The following is a 27,976-nucleotide window of genomic DNA, read 5'->3' as shown; positions in this document are numbered from 1 at the left end:
GAGAGACGATCGAGAGATCGGCTTCGGGTGCCGACATCGCGGGCGCGCTGGGCGGGTAAGTGTCATTATTTTAAAAGTCAGCAGCTGCAGTATTTGTAGCTGCTGGCTTTTAAAAAAAAAAAAAAAAACGGCGGACTCCCGCTTTAAAGAGTGGTTTTAAATCCTGTCCCCTAGCAAAATGCTACTTATTACTGGCTTAGTGGCTAGCATTTTTGCCTTGCAATACTGGAGTCCTTGGTTCAAAATCTAACCAAGACATTATCTGCATAGAACTTGCATGTTCTTCCTGTGATTGTATGGGATTTCTCTGGGTACTCTGGTTTCCCACATTAAAAAAAGACATGCTTGTAGGTTAATTGGCTCAACTGAATGCATCCGAGATGGTTCCCTCACCTCCTAAGGGCTTCGAGTCCCCAGGAAGAAAAGCAATATAGAAATACTACCGTATATACTCGAGTATAGGCCGACCCGAATATAAGCCGAGGCCCCCAATTTACCCCCAAAAAAACTGGCAAACTTATTGACTCGTGTATAAGCCGAGGGTGAGACATGCCTGTCCATCCCTGTGTGTGTGTCCGTCCATCCCTGTGTGTCCGTCCATCCCTGTGTGTCCGTCCATCCCTGTGTGTCCGTCCATCCCTGTGTGTCCGTCCATCCATCCCTGTGTGTGTGTGTGTCCATCCATCCATCCATCCCTGTGTGTGTGTGTCTCCATCCATCCATCCATCCATCCCTGTGTGTGTGTGTCTCCATCCATCCATCCATCCATCCCTGTGTGTGTGTGTGTCTCCATCCATCCATCCATCCATCCCTGTGTGTGTCTCCATCCATCCATCCATCCCTGTGTGTGTCTCCATCCGTGTGTGTGTGTGTGTGTGTGTGTGTGTGTGTGCGTGTGTGTGCGTGTGTGTGCGTGTGTGTGCGTGTGTGTGTGTGTGTGTGTGTGTGTGTGTGTCCAGCCTACCTTTGTCCCGAGCCTCCGTCCCGTGCCTTGCCTCCTTGCCTCCGTCCCGTGCCGTGACTTGCCTCCTTGCATCCGTCCCGTGTCGTGCCGTGCCTTGCCGCCGCCGTCCCGTCCCGTGCCGTGCCTTCCCTTGCCTCCGTCCCGTGCCCTCTTCGTCGGCGGCCATTGTAAAGTTCAAAAGCTGCGCCGCCGCCTTCGCCTGTGATAGGCGGAACACTGAATTTCCCAGCAGCCTGTGTTCCGCCTATCACAGACGTCGTATCATCCTCGTCCGTAGTACGAGGATGATACGATGTCCGTGATAGGCGGAACACAGGCTGCTGGGAAATTCAGTGTTCCGCCTATCACAGGCGAAGGCGGAGCCGGAGGCGCGGCTTTTGAATAGAATGGCCGCTGTCTGTCTGCTCGACACGCTGATCGAGCGGGCAGACAGCGATGACTCGAGTATAAGCCGAGGGGGGCACTTTCAGCCTCAAAAAAGAGGCTGAAAATCTCGGCTTATACTCGAGTATATACGGTAATTAAAGTAAGTAATTTTGTTGCTTGTCCAAAGACCATTTTGGACTTTAAGAGTTTTGATTATTCTTAGTGTTTCCAAAAATGATTAACAGGTTTTTGCCTTAAGTAAAAGCTTTGTTAAAGTGGGAGTAAACTACCATGTATGATTTTTACAAAAAGGTAAGCCTATGATAAGGCTTACCTCTAGGTACTGTAAATATCTCCTAAACATGCGCCGTTTAGGAGATATTCACTTTAGATGCAGCCGGTGATGTCACTGGCGTATTCGCTCTGAAGGAACGGCATGACCGGCTAAGCAGCCGCTCGGTTGTTATTACAAGGTAGGGTCTTCAGTTCTTTCCATAAAGAGTACCTGTAACTTGCCTGTTGCTGTCACAGGGACGTTTACATTCCTTGTGACAGCAATAACAGTGATTACAATTTTTTTTTTTTTAAAGCAAGTGTAAAAATAAAAAAATAATATAAATTAATACCACCGTGAACATTAGATCATGGGCAGTAATTTTAGCATTAGACCTCCTCTGTACATCTAAAGTGGTAACCTGTAAAGGATTTTTAAAGCGTCTCCTATGAATGGTTACATTTAGGTAGTTTGTCGCCATTCTAAAGCATGCGCGTTTAGTATCGGTTTACACGGTGTGACATCATCTTTTAAAATTTTCTATATTTTTATTGACTTTTATCGTAATGAACAAACAGAAGATAGACAGCAGCTGTCATACATTTGGACATTGTAAAGAAATTCACATTGATGAAATCTTACGCTACAATCATGTCAAAATTAACACTATGTAATGCTAAGCCTAAAGTAAAGGGTGTCACTCCACACCCCCCTCCACCCCATATGGGAGCAAACTGTCTCAGGGGCAGGATAACACCGCCAAATTTCAGGTTGAATTGTTTAGCCTTATAAAATTTACATTGTTGAGAGTTTCAGGACAGTGGTTTAGTCAGGCAAGTTCTAAGACCAATAAAAATAGAACTAATGAAGTCGTGATATTAAGTCATAGGAAAAGAACTCACTAACTCTTTAGAGAATATGACATGTGAAGCGAATAACAGAACCAAGAAGGTTCTCTTATTAGTCTTAAATCACAGTAACGCTGTCTATCACCCACTATAAGGCCGCGTACACACGCGCGGACTGTTCGCCCAACTTTGTCCGTCCAACAGTTTCGGCAAACAGTCCGCTCAAACTTAGCATGGACGGACATGGCCACACACGACGGACGAACAGTTTGCTGAAACCGTGCGCGATGACGTGAACGGCACGTACGACGGGACGAAAAATACGACGTCCTATACACTGCAATGCAACCTTCCGACGTGGAAATCCTTTCTGAGCATGCGCGAGACTTAGTTGGCCGAACAAGCCTACACACGAGCGAACAGTCCGCTGAAACCTTGTTTCAGCAGACAGTTTTTCGGAATTTCCGTAAGACCTTGTTCGTCCAACTGTCCGCTGAAACTGTCCGCTGAAGCCCCACACACGAGCGGACTGTCCGCCCAAACACTGTTCAGCGGACAAGGTTGGGCGAACAGTCCGCGCGTGTGTACGCGGCCTAATACAACTGTAAGTCTCACAACTGAACCTTGAGAGAGAATTTATCTGCATTGTGAAGAAAAAGGGGAAGGAGAAAAGGATAGCGACAAAAGTAGGAGAAAGGGAAAGAAGTTGTTTATTTTATGATCTTTGGGACAAAGAGAAAACTAGTATAAGGAGGTAGAAATATTAGTGGGAGAGAAGCTCGGTGTCTGCGCAGTACCTATGGTCAGAACAAAGGGTCATGAATAATTTACTACCTAGTAAGATACTAGGGGTGTCTTCCATGCTCCCACAATAGTGATCTTAGCTGCCAGCAGTATAAAGCAAATCAGACATTTCAACGGATGCAGCGGTTTATTGGGTAAAACATTAAGCAGAGCCAAGCTTGGTTGTTGATCAATAGAGAGCCCTGTCACTTTGGGGAACATCGAGAACACCCAATTCCAGAATACCATCATTTTAGGCCACTCCCACCATATATGCAACATCGAACCCCACAATAAACAGCCCTTGAAACATTCCGATGTTGCCGTAACATACATCCTGGCCAGACGAGTCGGAGCCAAGTACCATCTGGTGACCACCTCTCCCAGGCCAGCATGCATGGCTGTTTCTGAGGTGAGGTGAGCAGTTATTCATACATCATAGAGATGCCCCCTCTAGTGCCCTGATCCCTAGTGCACCATTGTTCGTATGTGGTCATTGAAGAGGGTTCTCTTGCTGTCCAAATCAAACGTAGAAAGTGAAAAATTAAAAAAAAAAAAAAAGAATTTTTCTGAAACTGGCATTTTTAGGACTGAGGAACAATGAGAAAAGGGTGAAGGCGACTCCTATAAGTGAAGAAGTGGCCGATACGATATAAGCCCTTGTCTGTCCACCACTTAAATGCCCCTATGTCCATGCCGGGAAGAAAGGCAGGATTATGAAATATTTAAGAACCACACCGCACTCCCTGTATGTTCGTATCTTTCGTCTCAATTGCAGTAGCAAAGAGTAACGGGGATAGTGGACATCCCTACCCTGTGCCCATTTCAATTGAGATGGTGGCAGAATGATAGCCCATCAATTTCACCCTAGCTTGTGGGCAAGAGTAAAGCGTTCCCTAAAAAAGAGGGCCAAAACCTGAAACAAATCATTTCAGGACACCAAATCATAGGCCTTATGCCAGTCTAGTGATAGGAGTAGTCCCCTCTTGTGCAGGGTCCCCAGAAGAGCATTAAAATATCGAACGAAATGCGGAACCAGGGAATCTTGAAATTTGAGATAATAGAGAGACGGAAATCCATCCAGTCCCAGGGCAGAAACTGACTTAGTAGACTTAATAGCTTCCACTACCTCCTGTGCTGTGAAAGGGGCTTCCATATGAGAACTACGCAGTGCTGAAATTTTGGGTAAAGCGGCACCCTGCAAGTATTGGGTACACAATTGCGGGTCCTCCCCACCCTGATTTTTATAAAGAGATGAGCAAAAGTTTCTGAATGCCCCCAATACTTTATGGGGATTCTGGGATTACGTACCATCAGAACATCGTACCCTGGGAACAACAAAAGTTCTCACACATGGGTTAAGCTTTTGGGCCAGTAAGGACCCTATCTTATCCTTGTGTATGTAAAATTTAGTGGAGGCCTAAGGGACACTCTTCTCTGCCTTAGTTGTCAATGCTAAATTCACCTCTTTCCTAAGCTCATCAATTCACTGAAGCAGCGAATCGTTAGGGGAACTCTTATGACATTTGAACATGGATTGTAGCTCAGTGTCTAGTGCTTGGATCTAGACCTTCCGTGTTTGATGGAGTTGAGATGGTAGCTGGATTTGTTTCCAACGTACTACTGCCTTGTGGGCTACCCATATAGGCACAGGGAAGATGCCCTCCGTCATATTCTCACTAAAGTACTGCTTTAAGCTGATCCAAATGTCCTTACACCAACATGGATCCGATTGTAGAGATTCATTGAGACTCCACTGGCTAGAACGAGGAGGACCCAATAACACTGACAAAGACACAATAACCATAGAATAATCTGACCATGCCTTTCTACAATAGTAGGGTTACAGATGCTGGGTACCAGAGTGCATGAGACAAATATATGGTCAATTTGAGAGTATGTGGCGTGGGGTGCAGAGAAAAAAGTATAATCACTCATTATAGGGTGAGACTCGCACCATGCATCAACTAGGTTAAGAGACTGTAACTTCTTTGCCACCCGTAAACCCACCTTTGAGGCTCGTTTAAGACATGCACGAGTAGGGTTGGATTTATCTAAAGACAGATCTAAAGCAAGGTTAGTGTGCCCCCCACATATAACCTGTCCCTCTAAATAGGGAGTCAAGGCACATAGCATCATCTTTTATATTTTACAAAAAAAAAATTGGTTATGTATTGTTTTTTGGGTTTTTTTTTTTTTTTTTGCTTTAAAATTTAAACACGTGTATTTTTTATTTCTTTTTTTTCCCCAAAAACTGCATTTGAAAAACTGTTGCGCAAATACCAAGTGACATAAAAAAAATTGCAAAACCCACCAATTTATTCTCTTGGGCCTCTGCTTTAAATGTAAAGGAAAAGCTCCAAAAAATGCCTGGTCTAGAGTTAGAGGAGTAACAGCAGCCCATTAGAGTCGGATTATTTTTGTTTTGTTTTTTAAATAAAAAGCAGTTTGCAAAGTATCATGACATAGAACAGTGCATCAGAATTCATGTCCAACACGAATGCTGTGTATTTTGACATTTATCACTGTGTTTGCAGTTCATTGATAAAGCTAAAAAGTTTATTTTATGTATAATGCTTTAGCATATTTCACAGCATTTTAAATGGAATCTACAATGTATATAACAATATACATGTGAATATAACCACCTAAATAATGTTATAATTCACGTCCACAATGTGTTGCCACTTTAACTCATTTCTATGAGTACTTTACAATTTTATAAATATATACAGTATATGTAATATGAAAATGAGCTCCTGCGCTATTGTGGAGAAATTTGATAACCAATAGGGGCTGCACACACCGTCTGAGTTAAAACGTAACTCAAAAAGATTGACAGTGAAAAAAAAAATGTTGGTGTTGCGCTCCTAATATATACAATAAAGTAGTGATTAAAAATCAAATTAATAATACTGTGTCTAGTATATAACATAAACAACCAGTATGTTACTACATAAAGTGTCAATGTGCTAATCCAATATAACATGAAAAGCCAATGTATGTTACTACATAAAGTGCCAGTGTGCTGATAAGTAAAAAATGTCTAAATATATTAGTGTATACACAAAAGTGAGACTATACTTGTTCACATATGTTTTGCATGTGGTTTTTGTGTATACACTAATATATTTAGACATTTTTTACTTATCAGCACACTGGCACTTTATGTAGTAACATACATTGGCTTTTCAGGTTATATTGGATTAGCACATTGACACTTTATGTAGTAACATACTGGTTGTTTATGTTATATACTAGACACAGTATTATTGATTTGATTTTTAATCACTACTTTATTGTATATATTAGGAGCGCAACACCAAAAAATTTTTTTTCACATACAGTTTATGTACATGTAAGTGTAACTTTTAATATGCAATATAAGAGTGCCATTATTCACATTAATTTACTTTGATTACTAAATAACAGTTTTTTTTAATCCTTTCCTATTAGAATATTACATACCACAAAATCATTAGAATTCTTAACTTTATATGTGTTATAGTCATTGTTATTGAGAACTCTAGTTTTTAAATTATTTATTGTTGTATACAGTGGCTTTCATTTGTCATATTAAGTTTATGAAGTAATATTCTTCCTTTTTTCTTTCTTTTTTTTTTTTTTTCTTTTTTACTCCTTTCCAGTTATCACTATTTAAAAGACGATCTACAACTAGTCAGAAGTCCCTGCAAGTAAATGGAGGCATTGCTAATGCTTCAAAAGAAAATGGTCCTGAGAAGACCAAGCAAGCAGAAAAAACAAATGGCAGCAAAGATGAAAATCAGAACACTAAGCAGGAAGAAGCTAAAGTTACTGAGCCACCTCTTCAGGAAAACCCAGAAAATATCCAGAGCATGCAAGACAAAAAATCTAAATCAGCCACCTGTGTACTCTTATGAAGGCTACATATCTGCATGTTCTGCAAGAAATGTCAATCTTCAGGCTCCGTGTAGAGTACAGTAGAATAACAGCTGATGAACAGCCATATTTTCTAAACAGTACAAGTCAGTCTTGGCCCATCTTTCAGGGAGAGCACCTTTCTATGTGGTTAGAACCTAATCCATTAATTGCAGGACAATAAAGTTGATGGTTCCTGTCAAACTAATGTCTTAGGGAACATTAGTCTTTGTATCGCACAAGGTAATGGTAAATAGTGAGATTGGTGTAAAGACCCCATTTATTGCCCCTTGTTTGAAGAGGGGAGTGAGTTTCTTGCTTTACTACAGGAAGAAATGGCCTCTTTAGTAAAAACATTTAGTAACTCAGGAACTATAGGATGTAAGTTACAAAGCAGATTACAACAGATTGCTACAATCCAGTTTATTTTCCACAAGTAATAATAGTATTAATGACAATTTTGATATATTTTTTTTACATTAAAATGATCTTCTTAAGTGTTAATCATCTTGACTGAATGCATTAATAAATAGAAATTCCTACCTTTCATGGTGGAATTTGATCTAATTAGTGCTAAACTGGGGAGCTAAAGCCTAGACATTTGGTCACATGATTTCTGCTAAAGCGAGGATTAGTAAATCTGATCTTTGATATTGCCCTTTAGAAATGATCGCTTGGCATGGTCCACAGGTCTTCAGATATGTGGCTAACCCTGATGGGAAACAGAATTAGCATTTTCTTGAAGAAACTACCATTTTAGCCTTCCTGATACTGTCTTGTGTCTCTCCCAGCAGGCCTGTTGACATAGTTAATGTTGGCATGTAAATAATGCTCCCCTTTAAGCCATACTTTGATACTGGAGTTTTCAGCAGTACAGAGTTTTTTGGTACTCGCATATTATAATTAATACTTTCGATCTTTTTCTCACATCACACTGTACAGGATTTGTGCCCAAAATTAACGGGACTGACCTGCACACAGTGTGGAATAGGTACTACTGAGCTTTGGATTCTGTAGGTTTTGGATTCCCAACTTCACCATAAGAATCTCTATGCACATCACTTATGTGGACATGAAGTCTGCTTTCCTAACCAGACCCTGTGTAAAAATAATAGCTTCAAGGAACCAACGGATCTGACTTTTTGGATTGCTTAATGATTTATGTAATTGTGTCTCCTTGAATTGCCCTTTAGGTGCAAATACTGCTTACTATTACCAAGTATACCTTGTATGGGTGCTTTCTAATCAGTGGTGGCTCATCCATAAGGGGCGCCACCCCCTTAATCCATGCGCCCAGCCCCTAATTTACATGCAGGACGCCAGATGCATGGATTGTATAGTTTTTTTTTTGGAAGCACCTGATTAGAGGCAGAGGCTTCAAAAAAAGGGTGTGCTTGGGGCACAGAGCACTGTGCCCTGAGCCCACCCACTGTGGGACATTAGCAAATTAATACTCACTATTGTCTTCCTGATTCTCCTCCTGGCCAATGAGACCTGATTGGCCAAGAGGAGAAGCGATCGTATTGGTCGCCAAGAGGAGGAGACGCAGGGTGAAGCCGCCGAGGAGGAATCTATGCCTGCGACCTAGATGGGGTAAGTGCGGGGCTGACTATCGCGTGATGGGGGGATGTCTGGGGTGCGACCGACCCGCGGATTGTGGCAGATGGTTTGTTTGCCGCTGCCCCCCCCCCCCCAAGAAATGGAGCACCAGCCGCCACTGTTTCTGATGCTGAAAAAATTTGCCCAATTCTACAGACCTGGAGGTTTACAATGGCAATACCACTACTATCTATACTTTTCACAACTTGACTAGACCACAACATGTTCTGTTTGCAATGGAAGGGTTTTTTTTAGCAAGCACTTTACTGCAGTCAGCAATGCTGTTACATTATTTTATAATTATCCTGTTTTTCCTAAACTGAGCCTTTTACTGTATAACATGTTTTTAATCAATCTTTAAGAAGGAAAAATGTTTATAGTGCTTATGTTTTTGTGGCTTAGTATCATTTTGATATAATTTCAAATATTTGCTTATATCAGTGTATTCTACACAATTCTTGTGTGACTTTCCTTGTGGACTCTCATTTTGCATGTCTGTATACAGCAGCTATATTTATAATTTTGTATATTGTATGCATGATGTGAGCACTGAATTCTATTATAATGTTATTAGAATGTGTGAATGAAAATATATTTAATTCCTGTGGCCTTTCATTGCTCAGTGTTGTAAAACAAAGAAATATATATTTTTTTAAATATCTTGGTTTAAAAAAAAAAAAATCCTATACCTGAACCTTTGTATACTGTCTACATTCCATTGTGATTTTGATAATATATTGTAATATTTAATAAAATGGCATGAATACTGTGTGCATATTTTAAGGTAAAATTACAATATTACAATACATGTAAATATTTGATTTTTATTAATTGAATTATTAATTGAATTATGCTTCCAATGTCATACTACCACAACATTTTGGCCATTGTTTCAAAGAACAATGTTGGGTAAGGAAACCATTCCAATGGCTCATGCGTGTTGGCATTCTTGAACGAGCTGTGAAATTGTTAGATGCCTGTTCATAGCTTCATAATTTGTGTTTGAAGGACAACTTAGCTGATTGTATAAATGACTCGTATGTCTGGTCAGTTAAATGTAAACTCAAAATCATAAAGAGTGTTGTAGACACTATAAGACACTATAGCCATTGTGGAGAAATTTATTTTCAAAATTCCAAACAGAGGCACAGAAATCTAAGCTTTTCTTACATCAGCCTGTAACAGACATGGTGTCAGACCCCAGCCACCTTCACCAACTTGTGACAAATGGCTGGTCAAACTACCACCACGCTGTCTGATTCACAATGATGGCATGCTTAGCTTCACCCTGCACAAAGACAGCAATCCAAGTGCCAGCTGAATGAAAGCAATCATTGCTGGGTTTCTACTCGGTTAACTTTACTCTTCCACCTGATATTTTGTCGTAAATATTAAATGTTCACAATATTAGCAATAGCAATTATGACTTACAATACACATCTCAGATACACACTGTCACCTCCGACCTGTATATCCAGAGATTTACCATATAGTAGTACTCTTCTAAGAGATTCTTTAACCACTTCAGCCCAGAAGGATTTGCCCCCTTAAAGACCAGGCCATTTTTTTACGACGCTGTACCCAAACAAAAGTGACATCCTTTTTTACCCACAAATAGAGCTTTCTGTTGGTGGTATTTGATCACTGGTTTTTATTTTTTGCGCATAAAAAAAAATATATTTTTTTTTTTACTTTCTACTATAATACATATCCAAAAAAAAAAATAAAAAAAAAAATGTATTCATCAGTTTAGACCAATATATATTCTTCATATTTTAGGTAAAAAAAAAATGCAATAATCGTATATTCATTGGTTTGTGCAAAAGTTATCGTGTCTACAACTACACATTTTTTCACTGTCTTGAATCTTTATTTAACCATGTAATACGCACTTTTCATCACAGTTGCACTATATGAGGACTTGATATGTTCAACAGATAAACGGATTACTTTTTATATATATACCTTTATATATATTTTTATATTTTCATTTGTTATTTTTATATCCATATAGCTTAAAATTTATATACTATCGAGCTCTACTTTCTATTTATATAGTTCTGTCACAAATATCAATATTTGTTCACCAGCACCTTGCACTTTATATATTTTTTCATTTGCACATTGCATGCTGTTACAATTGATTTATGAATTTGATACTTACGGTCTTTAAAGGATATAATAATTGTTGATTGACACTTACTGACACATACACAGTTATTTAAATTTATTTTATTTTATTACCCAGCACGCTGGAAATTTTTTGCTAATTATATACCTAAGTCTCAGTTTTCAAAAAAGATCTAAAGGGTATAGCGCCAAACCTATTTCCCCCCTCCCCTACTTCATTTTATTCCTTCCCTTACTGGGTTGGAATTAAAATAGGGGCTGCTCTTACCCGAACTACAATCCATAGCGCGACCTAAAAAACCCCCCTACTTTTACACATTTTTAGCAGGATTGCGGCAGACAAATCTGACCCTAAGTGACACTTTTGGGGGACCAATGCTATTAAAATGTTCTGATCAATGTAAAAATTTCACTGGCAGGGAAGGGGTTAACACTAGGGGCATCAAGGGATTAAGTGTGTTCCCTAGGTGAGTTCTAACTGTAGGGGGGATGGGCTCACTGGGACATGACATTTCACTGTTCCCGATCACTGGGAACAGTAGATCTTCTGTCATGTCATCTGGCAGAAAAGGAAATCGCTTTTGTTTACCTAGGCAGTTCCCCCATTCTGCCTCTCCTCAACGTGATCGTGTGCCGCTGGCAAACATAGAGTACGCGGGCCACAATATATCTGCGAGAGCTGGCCGGCTAGTGGTTAAGTTGTGTGTTAATCCATCAGATAATTTCATGGTTTGAAGAAAAATATTGTTTAATAAGTAAGCAGGTAAAATGGTGCAATATATTTATGAAAAAAAGGTATTAGAAATCAAAAAGAGACCATAATACAACAAGTCTTTTATGAGCATTCAGCTATCCTGCCCTCAAATAGTTTTCTACTTATATCATCTTTGAATGACTACAGGCTGCTAACGTGTAGATTATTTTCCAGCATGACATTTCCTTTGAAATGAATACAGATATGATTGGTATCACATGCCTATTACCTCCCCAGTACCCCCCTAGGATTGTGGTGTTTGTGGCTAATTAATTAATACAGGTACATACACTGTGTGTGTTTCCAGTACCACTGCTTCAAGAAAGTGTCTTCTAGTGTCTAGTAGGTTTTGTAGTTGATTTTAAGTCTATGTTCAACCTGAAAAGGTCCAGCTAGCTCATCTTTAATACCAGCCCATACCAATATCCCACCTCCACCTTGCTGGCATCTGAGTCAAAGTGGAGCTCTGTGCCTGTTACTGATCCAGCCACAGGCCCATCCATCTGGTCCGTCAGAAGTCACTCTCATCAGTCCAAAATGCCTTTGAAAAATCTGTCTTGACATATTTCTTGGTTCAGTCTTGAGGTTTCAACTTATGTGTCTTGTTTAATGGTGATCATGCTTCAGCCTCCCTTACCTTGGCCATGTCTCTGAGCATTGAAAACCTTCTGGGCACTCTAGGTAGGTTCTGGAATATAATAGAACTGAAGGAAAATGGGTTCCTGGTCGTTTCACATTTGATTCTTCTCAAATCTTTGGCAGTTAATTTTCTTTGTTTTCTCAACACGTTTCTTGTGCCCCTGTTGACTATTTGCCACAAAACTTTGATGGTTCTGTGATCACGCCCGGATAGCTTAGCAATTTCAAGAGTGTTGCATCCCTCTGAAAGACTTTTTCAATTTTTTACTTTTGAGAGTCCGTTAAATCTCTTTTTTCAGCCCATTTTGCCTGAGGAAAAAAAAAGGAAAAAGCTGGCTAATAATTATGCACACCTTGATATAGGATGTTGAGCTCTTTAGGCCACACCCGCCCTTATTACACAAATACACATCACCTGATATACTTAAATCCAATAAGCATTCAAATTTATACAGCTTGGAGTTGGACAATATGCATGAAAATTGTGATGAGGTCAAAATACTTACTTGCCTAATAATTGTGTGCACAGTGTATGTTCTTATTCTGACAGTACTGTTATCACAAAGTTTATGAAATGCACTGGAGTTTTGATTCTCTAGGATGAGATGGACCGAAATATATGTTCACCAATTACTCCAGCTAAACTATTTACTATGGGTGTTTGGCCAGGACCGTTATCTGCTTAAGATTAGCAATTACTTAAGCGAGGACTTTACGGTTTTATGACTGCTATTAGAGCGAGACTAGAATGTTTATTGTCCTGGGATGGGATGACAATATCCCCCATTTGGTGTCAAAGTGGGAGATCAGGAGGGTGCAGGGACCAGTGCATATGTTACATGTTACACCCTGAGTATAGGTGTAACATTTTACAAAAGGTACCTATCCTTTAATAGGGTTGAAAAATGTCTGCGGTGTCCTCTCAATTGCCTAATAAGGGTGCTCTGGAATTCAGCTAGTTTAATTGTATAAGATAAAGTCCTAATGTAGCCATGTTCTTAAAGGAGGGGTTACTGTTGCTAAAAAAAAAAAAAGCATGGTCATGGCTTACTATGAATTTCAAACAACATGGCTGCCCTGTCTCACAACAGTTTTTGGGGTGCCCAGTTCACATTTACATCACATTGCCCTGTGTTGTAAATACACAGCATGGGTTTCTTAAAGTGGTTGTAATCCCTCCCCCACAACTTTGTCCCATGTAAATCAGAATAAAAAAAACCTAATGAACACTGCCTGTAGATATCTCCTTACTTGCTTAGTATTGTTGTAATCCTTTTTGTTCTTTAGAATGATGTCACTGAGCATGCCCAGATCTCCCCTGATTTACGGCACACTCTCTATGTGCTTATCTATCGGTTATCAGGATTTCCTACGGATATCCCAGGAGACTTCCTAATCACTCAGAGCTTCCTCCTACACACCATGTGACCTCACATGTAGTGTAAAGCAGGGCATCGGACAGCATTACTGCAGACTTATCAGCTGAAGCTGATTGGACTCACACAGGCAAACACTAGGTAATCAGCACAAGTAAATACTATGAAAAAAAACAAGTCTGCTATGAACAGGGAAGCAGGGTTGCCATAGAAATGTTTGATTGAGAAGGAGGCTTGGTTAACAGTACAGGAAGTGCTCAATGTAAGGGCAGAAATACACTCTACTGTGGACTCAGAAAATAATACTTAAGATGGCGCTGCCTAACCCCTGGAAACAAGTTTTTTTTAAGTTTCTTTAAACCGTAAGTAATATGCGATTTGGGCTGGATTACAGTGGCTATAGTTTGATAATTACTTATTATAATGGACTAAATGAAAAGAAGCATCAGAGTGGGAGAGTTTACTTCCTCTTTAACCACTTGCAGTCCTTAGGCCGTCTATATATGGCCTCAACATTAATTGGTTAAACAAGGATCATGGCTGCAGCTGCATGATTCTGCTATCAGATGTTTTAGCCGGCAATCGGCTTTCTGGTAAAAAGTGATCCAAGAAGCTCCACAATCACCCAATACCTTTTACAGGGCTTGGAAGGACCCCCTGCTACCTACCACTACCTTTCCAGGGCTCTCTTGTTCCACCAGGGGCAAGAAGTCAGGTCAGCTGCGAACAGAGGAAAGGAGGAACATCCCTTTCTCCATCTCCTCTGTGACAAATGAAGCCGGAAGCAATGAGTTCATCACTTCCAGTTTCAGTGCTCTTTCCCTGGCGAAGCAGCCAATCAAATCAATCTGTGTTTGAGTGGCTGCTTTGGAGGGCAATCTCTCAGTAAAAAAGTACCTTTCACTGCACAAGTGACCATAAGGGATCTTTCTCATCTCTTGTGATAGCAATCAAGTTAAATAAATAAAATAAAATCAGTCACTTTTCTTCTTTGTTCTAAACTGATCACACAGTGCAAAATCTGATCTGTGCTATGCCGCGTATACACGATCGGAATTCCGGCCAGAAAAAGACCAATGAGAGCTTTTCATCCGAAAATGCGACCGCGTGTATGCTCCATCGAAATTTAGCTGTCCGAATTTCCGCCAGCCAAAAATTGATAGCATGTTCTCAAGTTTCCAGACGGTAATTCCGATCGTATGTATGCAATTCCGACACGCCAAAAATCACGCATGCTCAGATTCAACTACGAGACAGAAGCTATTGGCTACTGGCTATTGAACTTCCTTTTTCTAGTCCCCTCGTACGTGTTGTACGTCACCGCGTTATAAATGATCGGAATTTGATGTGACCGTGTGTAGGCAAGACAGCTTGAGCCGAAATTCCGTTGGGAAAACCATCAGATCGTGTGTACGCGGCATTATTGTGGGCCATTTAGAGATAAAGGACACTGCAGACACACAGTATGCCTGTATTGGGTAGTTTGTTCAGCCACCTGATGGAGAAAATTTGTTTCTCCTTTAATTGTGGCTCACTAATGTATAAAAAAAAAGCCTCCAAAGCCTGGTCAAGGGACCATATAAGGACATAAGAATGGCTTTACCTTAACTGACTTCATACCAAAGGCATGTCATTGTTAACTGACCAGGATGGCTGTGCCCACCTTCTTCTTTAAAAGGTGATATTATTGTCCAAACAATTACTATTGGTCATTTACTCACATGCTAATTCTGTATATACCACACCTGCATTATGTATGCATCTGGTTTGATCATCGCGCCACACCAAAAAACGGGGGACTCTGGTGAAAAAGGCATCCATAGTTGAGTATTCTTGTTATTTTCTAATATTGTTACATTTGTTATCTGTCATTATGCGCGGTCATGCACTGCTGTACCCAAACAACATTTAATGTCCTTTTTTTTTTTTTTTAACCCTCCTTTTGGTGGTATTTGATCACCGCTGTGATTTTTACTTTTTGAGATATAAGACCAAGAATTTTGAAAAAAATATATTTTCTACTTTTTGTTATAAAAACTATCAAATAAACTAAATGTTTGTCATTTTGGCCAAAATGTATTCCTTGGTAAAAAAAAAAAAAATCAATAAACGTATATTTATTGGTTTGCACAAAAGTTGCATCTACAAACTATGGTATTTTTACTGAAATTTATGCAGCTTTTACTGACTGCTTATCTCATTTCTTGAGGAGCTAAAATGGCAGGGCAGAACAAAACACCCCTAAATTACCCATTTTTGGAAAGGAGACACCCCAAGGAATTTGCTGAGAGGCATGTTGAGCCCATTGAATATTGAATTTTTTTGTCACAAGAGAATGAAAAATGACAAAAATTATTTTTGCACAAAGTTGTCCCTGAAATTATATATTGCTCACAGATGCCATAGGTATATGTGGAATTACACCCCAAAAACATCCTACTGCTTCAACTGAGTACAGGGATACAACATGGGGGAGACTTTTTGGGAGCCCAGCCACGTACGGGCACCGAAAACCAATCTCTGCCTTCAGGATTGCTCCTTTCACTACCTGTTTTGGAAGCCCTGAAATGTGAAGATAGCACCCCCCCCCCAAATGACCCCTTTTTGTAAAGTAGACACCCCAAGCTGTTTGATAAGAGGCATGTTGAGTCCATGGAATATTTAATGTTTTGCCACAAGTTTCGGGAAAATTACCAAACTTTTTTTTTTTTTTTTTTTCACAAAGTTGTCACTTAAATTATATATTGTTCAAACAACATGCCATGGCTTTATATGAACTTACACTGCAAAATGACAAATTACATACATTTTTAGAAGCCTTTATAGGTTACCACTTTAGATTTGTAGAGGAGGTCTACTGCTAGAATTACTGCCTTCGATCTGACGTTTGCAGTGATACCTCACATGCATGGTGCAATTGCTGTTTACATACGACACAAAACCAGAAGTAGGGTATTTGATTTGTGTGAACTAGAGATACAAATAATAGAATGTGTAATGGCAGGATTGTGCTAGATTGTTGTGCTGGTGTTAAAGGATAAGTTCATCTTTTCACAAAAAATAATAAATGCACATTTCTTTGCAGGTACTGTATATAAACGTGCATTTATTATTATTTTTTTGCAGGAGCCTGGAAAGCATAGCACCAGATTAACAGAACGTTGGTGCGGCGCAGGTCTCCAGCAGATCTGCCACTGTATCGGCTATATGTACCTTGTACGAGGAAGCGGATACATGCTGACTGGAAGAATGAATGAACTACCGCGCTGCTTACAGCGCTGTGGTAGTTCATGGAAAACTAAAAGCCAACAGCCGCAAAGGTTGTCGAACCTTGTAGTTTTCCATTCGCAGAGAGCTGTGATGGTTTGATGCGCCTAAAGGTGGGCGGAGCAGCATTTATTGATAGTTTTTTTTTTTTTTTTTTTTTTTATGATGTTGGTTAGTGACACTTTAAAAAATTACTTAAAGCCAATGTGCAGCTTTTTATCTATCCCAGCTATTCCAAATGAACTATTACCTTCACTAACAGAGGCACCTGTTGGGAGTGCTGTATACCTTGTATGTAGTTGATGCTACATGCAATATACAGCACTGTGTTCTAGCAAGCAGTTAGGTTTCTAGGTAGGGGCCTACTTGTGGTTAATACTTGACTATGTTACAGCAAAAAAAAAATTGGACATGAAATAGCCCTGGCTCGGACTTTAGAGGCACAATGGACAGTAGTAGGTGTAAAAATATTTTGTTTATAACAATACGTGGTACAGAGGAGCAAAAAAGGTTACCCCCCCCCCCCCCCCATTCCTGTCTTTGTCTTTTTTAGTCTTTCCACCTGCTAATATTGTCAATATAGGTGCTACTTGGCATCTAAGCTACTGGCTCTTTGTTATGAATACCCAAGTACCTGAAATACTTCATAAGATGATAGTTGAAGTTTAACCACTTCAGCCCCGGAAGGATTTACCCCCTTCCTGACCAAGCCCTTTTTTGCGATAAGGCACTGCGTCGCTTTAACTGACAATTGTGCAGTCGTGTGACGGTGTACCCTAACAAAATTGATGTCCCTTTTTTCCCACAAATAGAGCTTTCTTTTGGTGGTAGTTAATCACCTCTGTGGTTTTTATTTTTTGCGCTATAAACAAAAAAAGAGCAAACATTTTGAAAAAAATAAATGTTTTTTTAACTTTTTGCTTTAATAAATATCTCAGAAATAATATAAAAAAAAACACATTTCTTCCTCGGTTTAGGCCGATATGTATTCTTTTGCATATTTTTTGAAAAAAAATAGCAATAAGACCCCTTTCACACTGGGGCGTTTTTCAGGCGTCTTTCAAGCGCTTTAGCGTTAAAAAAAGCGCCTGCAAAGCGCTTGAAAGAAGCCTCATCTGCAGTCCCAATGTGAAATGTCAGCGCCCGAAAAACGCTCGTAAAGCGCCGCTTAAACTAGCAGCACGTTACCAGCGTTTTTCGAGTATTAATGGGGCGCTTTTAACCCCTGCTAGTGGCCAAATAAAGGGTTAAAAGTGCCCACAAAATGCTGCTGCCAGTAGCGTTTTTCGGGCGTTTTACAAGTGCTTCTCATTGATTTCAATAGGAAGGGCCGTTTTAGGAGCGTTGTATTCACCGCTCCAAAAGCGCTGCAAAGAAGCTGCTTGCAGGACTTTTTTTTGACGCTCCGCCAGCGCAGCGCCTCAGTGTGAAAGCACTCAGGCTTTTACATTGGGATTGCAGTCGCAGCTTCTTTCAGGCGCTTTTTTTAACGCTAAAGCGCATGAAAAACGCCCCAGTGTGAAAGGGGTCTAAGCGTATATTGATTGGTTTGCACAAAAGTTATTGCATCTACAAAATAGGGGATAGATTTATGGCATTTTTATTATAAATATTTTTTTATTAGTAATGGCGGCGATCTTTTGGGACCATTGACATTGATACAGCGATCAGTGCTATAAAAATGCACTGATTAATGTGTAAATGGCAGCGAGGGGGTTAAGTGTGTTCCCTGAGCCTGTCCTAACTGTAGGGGGGGATTGGGCTCACTAGAACAGGACAGAGATCACTGTTCCCGATCACTGGGAGCAGTAGATCCCTGTCATGTTGCTAGGCAGAACAGGGAAATGGCTTGTTTACATCTCCCCGTTCTGCCTCTCTGTGTCACGATCGCGGGCCCCCGATACACAATGAGTCCATGGGATGTGCTCCCGCTAGCCGCGGATGATGCAGGGACATACGGGTAGGTTGATATGCGCACCTATGCCACTTTGCCGATGTATATATAGGCGTGAGCCGGTTGGCAAGTGGTTAATGGGTGAGATTATCTTCCATGCACTCCCTTGCAAGGTAATTTTATATAGTGAGACCTGTTTTCTCCAACAATCCCTGAGTGTGTCCTGATGAAGCTAGACAGCAAAATGCGTTGATGCGCAGGAGCTCACTACTATGTATACTATGCATGTTCATCTTTGTCATGTATTGAGTATAAAGTTTATCATATGGCTTTATCCTTTTTTGCTCTTCTGTACCACGTATTGTTATAAATAAAACTTTGTATACCTAATTCTGTCCATTTTGCCTCTAAAGTCCGACCCTGGGCTATTTCATTCCCATTTTTTTCTTTTGCTGTATCAATTCCTTACACAGATGTGGCCATAGGAGTGCTTCCTTCATATTTTCTCTACTTGACTTTGTTCTACCACATTTTTGTTATCACTGTTTTACTAATTAAATCTGTTTATTGTGTATTTTGCTGCCAGGGTGTTAGGAAGGGGTTAAGGTTGTCAGGTCCCAGGTATTCATATCTAGGGATGGCCTTGCGGTTCACCCGGCGGTCGGTTCACGGCAAATTTTGCGTGTTCGCGATTCGCCAAACCTGGTGGACTTCTGACGCTGTTCGCGAGGCGGACATATGCGTTTACATTGTGAAAGAAGTTTGACCCATGATGACACATCCATCATGGGGTACAGGACAGCCAATTGAAACATTTCAGCACATGGACAATTGGACATTCCCCCTACCTTATAAATAGACCCTATCTGGCGGCCATTTTACATTCTGTCTTTTGTCAGTGTAGGGAGAGGTTGCTGTGTGGAGCAGGGACAGACTGTAGTGACACAAATCACTAGCTATTAGGTCCACAAAAGTCCTTTTAAGGACTGGTATAGGTGTAGTACAGTATATAGGTTTCTGGTGCACTACTGTGCTGGTGATTGCTGAGTGCACTGCTGACCGATTCTGCAGCTGTCTTTTGTCAGTGTAGGGACAGGACGCTGTGTGGAGTAGGGACAGTCAGTTTAATCACTGGCTATTACTATTAGGGCCACAAAGGTCCTTTTAAGGACTGGTATAGGTGTACAGTATATAGGGTTGTACACGTATAATATACTTTCTTTCAAATATAGAAAGCCTATTATACTTGACTGCTCACTGATTCTGCAGCTGTCTTTTATCAGTGTAGGGACTGAGGGACAGTCTGCAAATCACTAGCTACTAGGTCCACAAAGGTCCTTTTAAGGACTGGTATAGGTGTACTATTTGGTGTGCAGTATATAGGGGTGTAATACACGTATAAAATACTTGCACATATAGAAAGCATAGTATAGTGCATTTCCACTGTGCAGCATTGTGACTGCTGAGCGGTTCTGCAGCGATACTACAAAGAGTGACAAACGTAATTAAAAAAAAAAGTATTATAACTGGTGTGATAGACCAGTGGCCCCCAAAAATGACAGATTGAAGCAGGGTGTTATATACCTTCTTCCACATACATGCTGCACTTCTCTAGAGTCTTTTGCCACAGGGTCATTTAAAAAATGACAGGCAGAGGAAGAGGCAGGCCCTTCCGCAGGGGTGGTAGGGGTAGGGCAGGAGCAACAGACTTGAGCCAAAGTGGCAAATTGCAGAAGGTGCGTGTGATTACGTCAAAGGACACACCAGACTTGGTTGAGTGCCTCACTCAGCCTTACTCTTCTGCACCCGTCTCATCCTCTTGATCTGCACCCTCTTCACTCTCTGCTGTGTGCACCCCCAAAGACACTACCACCAACAGTGCTCTCTATCACGGTGCTGGTGTGGTGTCAGTGCTCTCTATCTCAGTGCTGGTGTGGTGTCAGTGCTCTCTATCTCGGTGCTGGTGTCAGTGCTCTCTATCATGGTGCTGGTGTCAGTGCTCAGTCTCTATCGCGGTGCTGGTTTCAGACAGTGAGGGAGATAGCAGCGGAGAAGCCAATCAGCAGGCAGTGCCAGCACCATGGCTGAGGATCAGCACTGGACTGGCACCTCCGGACCACCGCAGTGGAGCCCTGCATAGGTGGGGGTAAGGGCCGGGCAGATGGAGGGGCTCAAGCACAGGTTGGCACACTGGGACACTGGCACAGGACTGTGCTGCCCTGACTGTGGCACTGATCATCTCCTGCACCCCCTTCATGGCCTGCCCTGACCTTGCCTCTCCTCCATGGCCTTCATGCGCTCCTGAATTGTCAAAATTTCACAGATAAAAAAAGAATGCTTGTTGTTGTCGATCCCAGATTCACTTAATACTTTTGTTATGTCAGTGTCCATGTGGTGGGACTATGTGTGCACAGCTAGTAAGTATTTTGTGGCTGAAAATATAACCTGTAGGTTTTTAAGGTTCGCCTGCCATTAAAGTCAATGGGGTCCGCCGCGAACTTTGCGGTTTGCGAACTTTTGGCCGCGTTCGCGAAACGTCCCGTCGGAAGTTCATCCATCACTATTCATATCCCTGCCTCCTTGTAGTGGGCTATAAATTCAAGGGGAGGCAACCTTGTAGGGTCCTTTAGATGGAGGAGTGCTGCAACATGTGGAACTGTTCTTGCTATTGGAATCCCCCTAGTGGGTGCCCAGTTGGGGTACTGAAGTCGGATTCATCTGAGATGGAGTTTATTCTATGAACATTGTACTTTTCTGAAAGGTATGATGCTGGGCAGCCTGAAGCCAGAATTAACTCGAGAGCAAAGTATGGGAGGAGTATGTGGAAGACTGTTATGTACAGACCTGTGCTGGAAAAGATTCTAGTAAAAGTTATGAAGTTCTAAATATGGTACCTGGTCTGAAGTTACTTATAAAGAGGTTCATGTATGGCAGGGATATGCAATTAGCGGACCTCCAGCTGTTGCAAAACTACAAGTTCCATGAGGCATAGCAAGACTCTGACAGCCACAAACATGACACCCAGAGGCAGAGGCATGATGGGACTTGTAGTTTTGCAACAGCTGGAGGTCTGCTAATTGCATATCCCTGATATATGGCATATCTAAGAACAGGCTTTAGAATGGGGATGAAGTTGAGTCAGTGAAGATACATTACAGAGGTCTAACGTGCAGTGGACCTAAATAGAAGAGGCTATATTGCAGTTGCTAGTAACAATAAGGCTCCATGCACACTGGACGTTATAAAAACGCCAGTAGCTTTGCAGTGAGTCTTTCAACGTTAGCGTTTTTCTGCGTTAGTGTATTTCAGCTTTTTTTGTTAAACGTTAAAAACCACTGGTGAGATGCGTTTTTGAGCGTTTATTGATGTTTATCGGCGTTTATGAGCAATTGGTGTTTTTTGTGGTCAGAAAAACTACTCCTGAACGTGATTTTATGGCATTCAGAAAACAGCCCATAAACTCCACTGCTAATAAACATCCAAAAACTTCCATGTGTGCATGGACACATAGGATAACATAGAGGGGAGTTTATGAGCTGTTAAAAATAACGCCCAAAAACTGCCATTTATGAGCTTCAGTGTGCATGGAGCCTTAGGCCGCGTACACACGGGCGGATTGTCTGTCCAACTTAGTCCGCTGAACCGTGTTTCAGCGGACAATCCGCTTGTGTGTGGGCTTCAGCTGACTTTTTCAGCGGACTGTCTGACGAACAAAGTCTTACGGAATTTCCGTAATTTTGTCCGTTCTAACTTGGTTTTGTCCGTCCAAACTTGGTTTCAGCGGACAGTCCGCTCGTGTGTAGGCAAGTTGGACGGACTAAGTATGGCGCATGCTCAGAAAGGATTTACACGGCCGAAGGTTGCATTGCAGTGTATAGGACGTCGTTTTTCTAGTCCCGTCGTACGTGCTGTACACGTCATCACGCATGCTTTCAGCGGACTGTCTGCTCATCGTGTGTGGTCAAGTCCGTTCATTCAAATTTTGAACGGACTGTCTGTCGGATTGTCTGACGAACTTAGTTGGGCAGACAATCCGCCCGTGTGTACGCGGCCTCAGACTAATGTTGGGTGCTTAATCAATGAGCCAGCAGGGGAATCGTCCATGGAATGGCATGGGTTGACAGAAGGCCCTGTTAGTGAGTAGGCTATTGGGCTTGGCCCCTTCCCAGAGACTGGTGTCCAATATACCAGGACCGATATCAAGATGCAGGGTGTCCCAAGTACCTAGCCTGGGGTGTCACAGAAGAGAAGTAGTGAGTGAGAGGCCTCAGGGGTGAAGAAGCTTAGGAACATGTGAAGAAATGTGGTATGAATTACTATTTTTTAAATATGTATTTATTGGGTAGCACAGTATGTTGCATATAATGTTCTTTATTATACAATAATTCAGATTTATACCGCAACTCGGGTTTAGGCTAAGTGCAGAAATGTTTGTATTTGCTTTCTGAGCTGCCTATTTGCCTTTAGTAAATCAACCCCAATGTGTCAATCTACACTATAGCCTCGCTCCCTTAGGATTTTTTTTTTTAAATGCTGCGGTTTACTACTGCTTTAACATTTACGAAGAAAGTCTAATGAATGCAATTCCTGCAGTATGCCAAGACAGCAAACTTCTGTCCTCATCAGAAGCAAAAAGTTCCTAAAAGTTACCTGTATAAAATATAAGTTAACACATCCAGAGCGCTCACCATAGAATACTGTATATCCTGCTTGAGCATTAGAAAACAAATATATGGTTTGCATTCTATGAATGAACAGCAATAATTTACTTTCCTCAATTTGCTTATACCAACATTGCACACAGATGAGCTCAGTGTATGACTGCCAGCAGTTCCAACATTAACTCAAATTGCTTGCCAACTCATACTTCTTGCCTTAAATGCTAAGTCGGGATTCCTAAGAGTTAGGTCACATTAGTGTGCTTATAAAGGCAAGGTCAAATAGGTACTTTGTGCACTGCCTTTTCAGGTAGTATTCAGGGACATAAGGATTGAGTTGATCTTGGGTCTGTTCCACCCATAGCCCAGTTGCATATAATGCATATGCAATAAATACATATATCCTTGAATTGCAATCTTTTTCACATCAAACTTGCACATATCTTGCCTGTTCAGAAAAGAAGCTGCAAGTTAAAAGTAATTAGCTCTCACTTAATAATACAGGCCTACTGCAGACATCTTCATTAAACCCCCAGTATATGAAACATTACATTTGGGGTTATTTACGAAAGGCAAATCCACTTTGCACAAGTGCAAATTGCACTTGAAATTGCACTAAAAAGTGCACTTGTAAGACTCCTTTCACACTGCCAGCGTTTTTCCAACATTGCAGCACTAAAAATAGCGCCTGTATAGCGCCTTAAAAAAGCGGGTCCGTTCACTCCAGTGTGAAAGCCCTTGGGATTTCACACTGGAGCGGTGCACTGGCAGGTCATCACAAAAAGTCCTGCCAGCAGCTTCTTTGGAGTGGTGAAGGAGCTGCGAACTCACCGCTCCTCCACCGCTGCTCCCCATTGAAATCAGTGGGGCAGCGCTGCGATATCGCTCCAGCTGTGTTTTGCATGCGGATTTAACCCCTTTTAGCGACGCTTACCGCTGACATCCCCCGCCGCTCGGTATGAAAGCCGTCTAAATCTGAGGGGTAGATCTGAAATGAGGGGAAGCTCTGCTGATTTTATTATCCAATCATGTGCAAGCTAAAATGCTGTTTTTTATTTTACTTGCATGTCCCCCCTCGGATCTACAGCGACTGCACTTCCAAGTGCACTTTCAGTGCAATTTCAAGTGCACTTTGCCCTTGTAGTGCAAAGTGGATTTGCCTTTAGTAAATAACCCCCATAGTCTTCAATATATACAATATACGCTTCATGACCTGACTTAGCAAGAGTGGTCCTCATTTAAATCCATGCTAAGCCTAGGAAACTATCTGTAATGTAATAATATAACACTTCACACGGGGACAGAGAGGCGCTGCACACCGCCAGCTCGTCAGATAGGAAGAAATGTAGACGACCTCAGCCCATTCACCTTTTGTCCTATCTGACAAGCTGGCGGTGAGCGGTGTGCCTCTCTGGTCCCATTTGCTCGCTTTCTGGATGAAGCGCTTGACTGCCAGCACCCATTTAATTACTGTGAGACTCTGGGCCTGTTCATCATCATAACACCTTGAGCTGCACTATATGCTTTTACAATATAAAACTGCAGTTTCTAAAAATGTGCTGCTTAACCACTTCCCGACCAGCGCACGACGATGTACGTCGACAGAATGGCACGGGCAGGCATATTGGCGTACAGGTACGTCCAATATTCAATCCCGCCCTGCCATCGGGAGCGCACCACCGGCGGCGCGCTCCCGCGCTGGTCGGGACCCCCGTGAGTCCGGTCGCGGGACCCGCGGACTCGATCGCCGCGGGCATCCCCGCGATCGTCTCACAGAGCGGCCGAATGGAGGAAATGCTGTGTAAACAACATTTCTCCATTCTGCCTAGCAACTAGTGACGCTGATCTCTGCTCCATGTGATTGGAGCAGAGATCAGTGTTCACTAAATGAAAGCCCAACCCCCCCACAGTTAGTAACACACCCCTAGGAACACTTAACCCCTACACTGCCACCCACTGGTTAACCCTTTCACTGCCAGTGTCATTTACACAGGAATCACTGCATTTATATAGCAGTGATTACTGTATAAATGACAATGGTCCCAAAAATGTGTCAAAAATGTCCGATGGGTCCCCCACAATGTTGCAGTCACAATAAAAATCGCTGATCGCCGCCATTACTAGTAAAAAAAAAATAATAAAAAATTATTAATAAAAATGCTATAAAACTATCCCTATTTTGTAAACGCTATAACTTTTGCGCAAACCAATCAATAATCGCTTATTGCGATTTTTTTTACCAAAAATATGTAGAATACGTATCGGCCTAAACTGAGGGAAAAAAATGTGTTTTTATATATTTTTGGGGGATATTTATTATAACAAAAAGTAAAAAATAATGCGTTTTTTTCAAAATTGTCGCTCTATTTTTGGTTATAGCGCAAAAAATAAAAACCGCAGGGGTGATCAAATACCACCAAAAGAAAGCTCTATTTGTGGGAAAAAAAGGACATCACTTTTGTTTGGGAGCCACGTCGCACGACCGCGCAATTGTCAGTTAAAGCAACGCAGTGCCAAATCGCAAAAAGTGGTCTGGTCTTTGACCAGCAAAATGGTCCGGTCTGCAAGTGGTTAAAGCACTTGTGTGACCTAGCTGTCAATGCATACTCCAATATATACTTATATACTCATTTATTTTGTTTTTGCTTGGTCATTCCTGTAAAGTCATGGCAGAACTTAACTCCCAAAGTGTAGTTTAATTTAAACAACCCCTCCTCTTTGGATACTTGCATCCCATCACCTATCAGGCTTCAGGAATGGGCATACAGTGTGGCCAGGTCAAGGACCAGAGGGCAGGTCTAGTGCGTCAAGAGGCAGCCAGCTTAAAGTGTATGGTATTCCAACATTTCATATTCCTGATATGCACCTGCTGTACCATGTACTTGAAGAAAAAGATCTCCTCTTTTCTTTGTATTGCTTCCTTTGTGTGAAATTCCTGGTGTTCCTGTCAGTTCCTCTGTTTTACTATTAAAAACTGACCACACTAAGCAGGATATATATCCACAAATTTCCTTTATCCTTCATTTTAAACAAAATGGGTTGTTTGTAAATGATTACCTTGTAAATCACTTTAAGAGGAACACGATAACCCAGTATATGTCACCAGAACAGTGGATAACAGGTCAATGCTGGATTATCTATGTGGTTATGTGTTTTGAAGATAATGCAGCAATACAGATAAGAGGGGAATACAAAAACAACATGGGGGAAAGTTGAGCACTGCTTTAAAGCCTAACTCTAACCCAGTGATGGTGAACCTTGGCATCCCAGATGTTTTGGAACTACATTTCCCATGATGCCCCAGCACTCTGCAGTGTAGTTGAGCATTATGGGAAATGTAGTTCCAAAACATCTGGGGTGCCAAGGTCCGCCATCACTGCTCTAGCCATTTTTTAAGCTTTGGTTTGGTAGGAAAAAGTTAAAAATTTCTGTCTGTAACTCTGTTAGGGAGATTTTCCCAAAGTTACATGTCCTCCAAAAGGCATACACAGGGCAATAAACCCCCAACAGAGGTTTTAACTCTTCCCTGCTCTATCAAGTACAAAAAAGACTTTGGCTGGAGCTGGGCTTTAAATTTGCAGAACAATGGATAATAAAGCTCGATTTCATAGGTACATAGACTGAAAAACAATAGATCCACCTTGTTCAACTTGGACAAAAACTACTTCTGGTATATATAATCTTGTATAAAAAAAATAAATATTATCCCATTAAAGTTTCCTCATATATTACTCAAAAGTAATCTTATTTTTATCTAAATTATAATAAATTCAGACAGTCTTATGCCACATCCCCACACCATTATCTGCCCTCCACTATTCTTCACAGTTGGATTTGGTATGCAGTGTTTTGTTGTCTTCAAATTATACAGCGAGGCAAGACAAACCCACTCTTAACTGACAGGAACACCTAAGTAAATGGGATTGATTTATTAAGGCTAGTGTCACACATGCAAATTGGAAGCGTTTGAACTACATCCAATTCACATGACATGTGAAATAACTTTCTATTGTGCCTGTTAACGTATGCTCAGTGCAGCCATTGTGTGGATTCAGTGCGAATTGAAAAAGAGTCCTGTCAGCTTTCTGAGCAGTGCGGTCTGGCTCAGTTGCGAATTCAGGCCCATTGACTTCTAAGGGAACACTTCTGAATAGCGCATGTAATTCAGTTGTGAACAGAATAAAATACTGACCTGATCCTGATGTAAACCTGACCTGATCCTGATGCAAACCTGACCTGATCCTGATGTATACCTGACCTGATCCTGATGTATACCTGACCTGGTCCTGATTTATACTTGACCTGATCGTTATGTATACCTGACCTGATCCTGATTTATACCTGACCTGATCCTGATGTATATCTGGCCTGATCCTGATGTACACATGACCTGATCCTGATGTACACCTGACCTGATCCTTATGTATACCTGACCTGATCCTGATTTATACCTGACCTGATCCTGATGTATACCTGACCTGATCCTGATGTATACCTGACCTGATCCTGATGTAAACCTGACCT

The 27,976-nt window shown here is 41.3% G+C and overlaps 1 protein-coding gene across 1 annotated transcript in view; it reads left to right on the top strand.

Annotated features, from left to right (window-relative positions):
• Nucleotides 1-9,503, top strand: part of LOC143982280 (X-linked retinitis pigmentosa GTPase regulator-like) — a 184,296-nt gene extending 174,793 nt beyond the window's left edge. Inside the window, exon 17 of the mRNA XM_077480863.1 lies at nucleotides 6,883-9,503. Coding sequence (XP_077336989.1) covers nucleotides 6,883-7,137 — 255 coding nt within the window. The 3' untranslated portion in view covers nucleotides 7,138-9,503. The remainder of the gene's footprint in view (nucleotides 1-6,882) is intronic.
• The last annotated feature ends 18,473 nt before the right edge of the window (nucleotides 9,504-27,976 follow it).

The sequence above is a fragment of the Lithobates pipiens genome, unplaced genomic scaffold, assembly GCF_037356315.1.
Source record: "Lithobates pipiens isolate NorthernLeopardFrog02 unplaced genomic scaffold, aLitPip1_a1.2 Scaffold_16, whole genome shotgun sequence".
Taxonomy (NCBI): Eukaryota; Metazoa; Chordata; class Amphibia; order Anura; family Ranidae; genus Lithobates; species Lithobates pipiens.
This window is presented reverse-complemented; position numbering and strand designations above follow the sequence as displayed.